This window comes from Bombina bombina, chromosome 3, assembly GCF_027579735.1.
Source record: "Bombina bombina isolate aBomBom1 chromosome 3, aBomBom1.pri, whole genome shotgun sequence".
Lineage (NCBI taxonomy): Eukaryota > Metazoa > Chordata > Amphibia > Anura > Bombinatoridae > Bombina > Bombina bombina.
The window spans coordinates 1,234,863,412-1,234,869,411 of NC_069501.1; the positions used below are offsets into that span (position 1 = coordinate 1,234,863,412).

The window sequence follows — 6,000 nt, forward strand, 5'->3', positions numbered from 1 at the left end:
AACATTCAGACCAATCCTAGATCTCAAGATCCTAAACCAATTCCTCAGAGTCCCATCCTTCAAGATGGAGACCATTCGGACTGTTTTACCAGTGATCCAGGAGGGTCAATCTATGACCACCGTGGACTTAAAGGATGCGTATCTACACATTCCTATCCACAAAGATCATCACCAATTCCTCAGGTTTGCCTTTCTGGACAAGCATTACCAGTTTGTGGCTCTTCCCTTCGGGTTGGCCACGGCTCCAAGAATTTTCACAAAGGTGCTAGGGTCCCTTCTGGCGGTTTTAAGGCCGCGGGGCATAGCAGTGGCGCCTTATCTAGACGACGTTCTAATTCAAGCGTCGACTTTCCAACTAGCCAAATCTCACACGGACTTTGTGTTGGCCTTTCTAAGATTTCATGGGTGGAAGGTGAACGTAAAAAAGAGCTCTCTTTCCCCTCTCACAAGAGTTTCATTCCTAGGGACTCTGATAGACTCGGTGGATATGAAGAAATTTCTGACGGAAGTCAGGAAATCAAAGATTTTAGCCACCTACCAAGCTCTTCATTCCATTCCTCAGCCGTCAGTGGCTCAGTGTATGGAGGCAATCGGACTAATTGTAGCAGCAATGGACATAGTTCCGTTTGCTCGCCTGCCTCTCAGACCACTGCAACTTTGCATGCTCAAACAGTGGAATGGGGATTATGCAGATTTATCTCCTCAGATAAATCTGGACCAAGAGACCAGAGACTTTCTTCTTTGGTGGTTGTCACAGGATCATCTGTCCAAAGGAATGTGTTTCCGCAGGCCAGTGTGGGTCATAGTGACGACGGACGCCAGCCTATTGGACTGTGGTGCAGTCTGGAATTCCCTGAAAGTACAGGGTTTGTGGACTCAGGAGGAGGCTCTCCTCCCGATAAATATTCTAGAACTGAGAGCGATATTCAACGCGCTTCAGGCGTGGCCTCAGTTGGCGTCGGCCAGATTCATAAGATTCCAGTCGGACAATATCACGACTGTAGCATATATCAATCATCAGGGGGGAACAAAGAGTTCTCTAGCGATGATAGAGGTTTCCAAGATAATTCAATGGGCAGAGACTCACTCTTGCCATCTATCAGCAATCTATATCCCAGTAGTGGAGAACTGAGAAGCGGATTTTCTAAGTCGTCAGACTTTTCATCCGGGGGAGTGGGAACTGCAATTGATTCAGCAATGGGGCACACCAGAATTGGATCTGATGGCATCTCATCAGAATGCCAAACTTCCTTGTTACGGTTTCAGGTCAAGGGATCCTCAGGCATTACTGATAGATGCTCTAGCAGTACACTTGTCGTTCAACCTGGCTTATGTGTTTCCACCATTCCCTCTCCTTCCGCGTCTGATTGCCAGAATCAAACAGGAGAGAGCTTTGGTGATTTTGATAGCTTCTGCATGGCCACGCGGGACTTGGTATGCAGACCTGGTGGACATGTCATCTCTGCCACCATGGTCTCTGCCACTGAGACAGGACCTTCTGATTCAAGGTCCGTTAAAGCATCCAAATCTAATTTCTCTGCAACTGACTGCTTGGAGATTGAATGCTTGATTTTATCAAAGCGGGGTTTCTCTGAGTCGGTCATAGATACCTTGATTCAGGCTCGAAAGCCTGTCACCAGGAAAATCTATCATAATATATGGCGTAAATATCTTTTTTGGTGCGAATCCAAAGTCTACTCATGGAGTAAGATCAGGATTCCTAGGATTTTGTCTTTTCTCCAAGAGGGATTGGAGAAAGGATTGTCAGCTAGTTCCTTAAAAGGACAGATATCTGCTTTGTCTATTCTATTGCACAAGCGTCTGGCAGATGTTTCAGACGTTCAGGCTTTTTGTCAGGCTTTATTTAGAATCAAGCCTGTGTTTAAACCTGTTGCTCCACCATGGAGTCTAAATTTAGTTCTTAAAGTTCTTCAGGGGGTTCCGTTTGAACCCATGCATTCCATAGATATTAAGCTTCTATCTTGGAAAGTTCTGTTTCTAGTTGCTATCTCTTCAGCTCGAAGAGTTTCTGAACTATCTGCATTACAATGTGATTCGCCTTATCTTGTTTTCCATGCTGATAAGGTGGTTTTGCGTACCAAACCTGGGTTCCTCCCTAAGGTTGTTACTTACAGGAATATCAATCAGGAAATTGTTGTTCCTACTCTGTGTCCTAATCCTTCTTCTAAGAAGGACCGTCTGTTGCACAACTTGGACGTTGTTCGTGCCTTGAAGTTTTATTTGCAGGCAACCAAAGATTTTCGTCAAACATCTTCTTTGTTTGTTGTCTATTCTGGAAAGCGTAGAGGTCAAAAGGCTACGGCAACCTCTCTTTCCTTTTAGCTGAAAAGCATCATCCGTTTGGCTTATGAGACTGCTGGACAGCAGCCTCCTGAAAGAATTACTGCTCACTCTACTAGAGCGGTGGCTTCCACATGGGCTTTTAAGAATTATGCTTCTGTTGAACAAATTTGTAAGGCTGCGACTTGGTCTTCGCTTCATACCTTTTCCAAATTTTACAAATTTTATACTATGCTTCTTCGGAGGCTATTTTTGGGAGAAAGGTTTTGCAAGCAGTGGTGCCTTCCGTTTAGGTTCCTGTCTTGTCCCTCCCTTCATCCGTGTCCTAAAGCTTTGGTATTGGTATCCCACAAGTAAGGATGAATCCGTGGACTCGGTACATCTTGCAAAAGAAAACAGAATTCATGCTTACCTGATAAATTTCTTTCTTTTGCGATGTACAGAGTCCACGGCCCGCCCCGGTCTATTCAAGACAGATAGTATTTTTTTATGTAAACTTCAGTCACCTCTGCACCTTATAGTTTCTCCTTTTTCTTCCTTGGCCTTCGGTCGAATGACTGGGGGGTGGAGTTAAGGGGGGAGCTATATAGACAGCTCTGCTGTGGGTGCTCTCTTTGCCACTTCCTGTTGGGAAGGATAATATCCCACAAGTAAGGATGAAACCGTGGACTTGGTACATCGCAAAAGAAAGAAATTTATCAGGTAAGCATAAATTTTGCTTTTTACATAGAGATGTTCAGGTGATATTTTCATTACAGATTTTAACAGTTATGCTGCATCGCTTTCAAGTGATTTAGCATATGAGTATTATGTCCCTTTAATTAGTCATCTGAATTCTAATAATCTCACAGTTTACTGTGCAGAACTATCATAGCATTATTCCATCTTTATCATTTACATATAGATAGACTATAGGCATCTCCACTGCTATTTCCTTCCTATCTATTGTATATACAGATTATATCTGACTGGACACAACTATAAATAAATTCTTAATGAGCACTGGATCAATAAATAATAGTCCAGGGAAATGTACCAATATTATAATATAAACCGATTCCAACCCTTCCCTGACCCCTTGTTTGGTGTAAGACATTTTGATTTGTATAATTACCCAGGTCTAATCCTGGTGTAGTAAGATGTTTCTGTTCAGTAAATGAGATAGAACAGCCTCTATATATCTCAGGCTAATGTGCAGCGAGCGCTTTAACCTATTTTACATCCCAGAGGTAATTACCTTATGATGATCTCCGTGTGTATCTGGTAAATTGTAAGTCCGCACTTACTTAACAATGAATTAGTTTCCCTGTTTAAATTAATCTCTGCTGGCGCGGTGCTATGGTTTAATTGCCAGGTGTATAATTTGTTGGAATTACAAGGCAGAGGGTGTTTTTTTCTTCTTGTCTCGTGATTTCACAGTAAAAGAAACATTGTTCAGTATTCTGCAGAAAGAGGACAACACAGGAATGTCTCTGGTTCCCGGGAAAACGAAAACTTTTATAAGGAAATCATAAGATAGTCTTGTTAACCTATTGTTTGACAGGGTGTTTGTCACTGTCACTGTACTGTAAAATTAAAGTTCCCAATACCTTTTTATACCAGCTGCAGGGTATAACGTATATGGTAAATTGCTTATTTATGTTTATTTTTGTAAATAAAATAGTTGGATTTGCTCTTTGAAACCATAACTCATCAAAGGGCTAGATTACAAGTGGAGCTCTAATTAGCGTTTTCTCTAAAGCATTAACTGCGCTAGCGTTAAGCTTTTGTTCTTGTCGGGTTGTACTGGTATTACAAGTTGAAAGTAAAATGTTATCGCTCCAGCGCTAAACAGACAAACGCAAAAATCCGAACTTACAATATTGTGCACACGATGAACTATTCATCCATAGAAGTCAATATAGAAAAAAGTGGGGGGTGGAAACAAACAACCGACTTGCACGCAAACCTGATCACCGTAACCCCCTACTCTAATAACCCGCCACATAGCCTACCACAAAGTCCCCACATTAACCCCTAAACCACCACACCCCACATAGCAAAGTAAACCTCTACACTATTAACCAGCCCCCCACATTGCAAAGTCTGCACTACAGTATTAACCCCTAAACCGCCAGCCCCCACATTGCAAGATAACCCACTTACATCTAAACCCCTTAACCTAACACACCCTAAGTTAACCCAAAATAGACCAACACTACCTTTACCAAAATAAAGCTACCTACCTTTAAAAAATAAAAATGTACCTGTGAATGTAAAATAAATAGAATCTTACCTTTTAAAATGAAAAACCTACCATTACTAATAAAATTAAAAAAAACTAACATTACTATTAAAATAAAAAAATTACTATTACCCAAAAAAAAACTACCGTTGCTAAAAAAACAAAAAAAATCAAAAATCAAACATTACTAAAAAACAACAACCTAACATTACAAAAAATAACAAACCCTAACATTACAAAAAAGAGTTATATCTATTCTAATACCCAAAAATAAAAAACCCACCCCAAAAAAACTATTCTAAAACTAAACTACAAATAGCCCTTAAAAGGGCCTTTTGTAGGGCATTGCCCTGAAGGGATCGGCTCTTTTTCTTAAAAAAATAAATAAATAATCTGTCTAATATTATTTTTTTTGGTAATTTTAAGCAACTTTCTAATTTATTCCTATTAATTTTTATTCGTTCTCTTGGTATCTTGATTTGAAAAAGCAAGAATCTAAGCTTAGGAGCCAGCCCATTCTTGGTTCAGCACCCTGGATAGCGCTTGCTGATTGGTAGGTACATTTAGCCACCAATCAGCAAGCTGTACCCAGGTGCTCAACCAAAGATGGACCGGATCATGAGCTTTATATTCCTGCTTTTTCAAATAAAGATACCAAGAGAACAAAGAAAATTTGATAACAGGAGTAAATTAGAAATTTGCTTAAAATTGCATGCTCTATCTGAATCATGAAAGAAAAAAAATTTGGTTCAGTATCCCTTTAATTTCGACTAGACTATCCCTTTAAATAGTGCATTAGCCTTATTGTAAAGTGATTGAGTTGTTTATGACCTAGTAATCTCCCAATGCTTGAAAGGACATATGGGAATCTGCATTGTTAATTTTAAATAAAACTTTATTAACAACTGAGCTGTAGAGAGGGGTTGTCTCTAGCAACTAAGGGGTTAACAGTTGTATTATTTATAAAAAAGAATAACCTAAACTTGTTATTGTTTTTATTCAATCTGGCTAAAAGTAGCACTGCAGTTTCAACCATAATAAATAATAACAAAAGACTTGCAAAATGTACAAAACAATGTTGTTTGATTGTTTGCAACTATTTTTAAGACAATGGAACACCCAAAATAGATTTTAAATCCTACTGCTCCCCTCTAGTGGTCACAGGTGGTAATGCATTTTTCTTTTATTTATTTTGTTTTGTTTAGGTATACAGCAGCAAGCGTCATTGATATAGCAAGCAAGTACAAACTGCTCTGGAAATTCCCACTGGAGGATGTGGATATTGTCAAAGGTTTGTCCTGACTCTGATGAACTTTAATCTGTATCTATTGCTTTTGTTTTCTTTTACTCCTTTAAAAAAAGCATTCTCTTAATTGTTTAATCCCCACAAAGAGTTTAATCACATAGTTAAGGTACTTATTGGGACCCACAGAGAGCTGCTAGTCTCTAGCCCTCAAGGCAGAACATGATGTCAT

At 39.6% G+C, this 6,000-nt stretch overlaps 1 protein-coding gene across 1 annotated transcript in view; it reads left to right on the forward strand.

The window, feature by feature from the left end:
• The window catches only part of ARHGEF17 (Rho guanine nucleotide exchange factor 17), a 591,511-nt gene that overhangs the window by 505,839 nt on the left and 79,672 nt on the right, over positions 1 to 6,000 (forward strand). Inside the window, exon 9 of the mRNA XM_053708724.1 lies at positions 5,731 to 5,816. Within this exon, the coding sequence (XP_053564699.1) occupies positions 5,731 to 5,816 (86 nt within the window). The remainder of the gene's footprint in view (positions 1 to 5,730; positions 5,817 to 6,000) is intronic.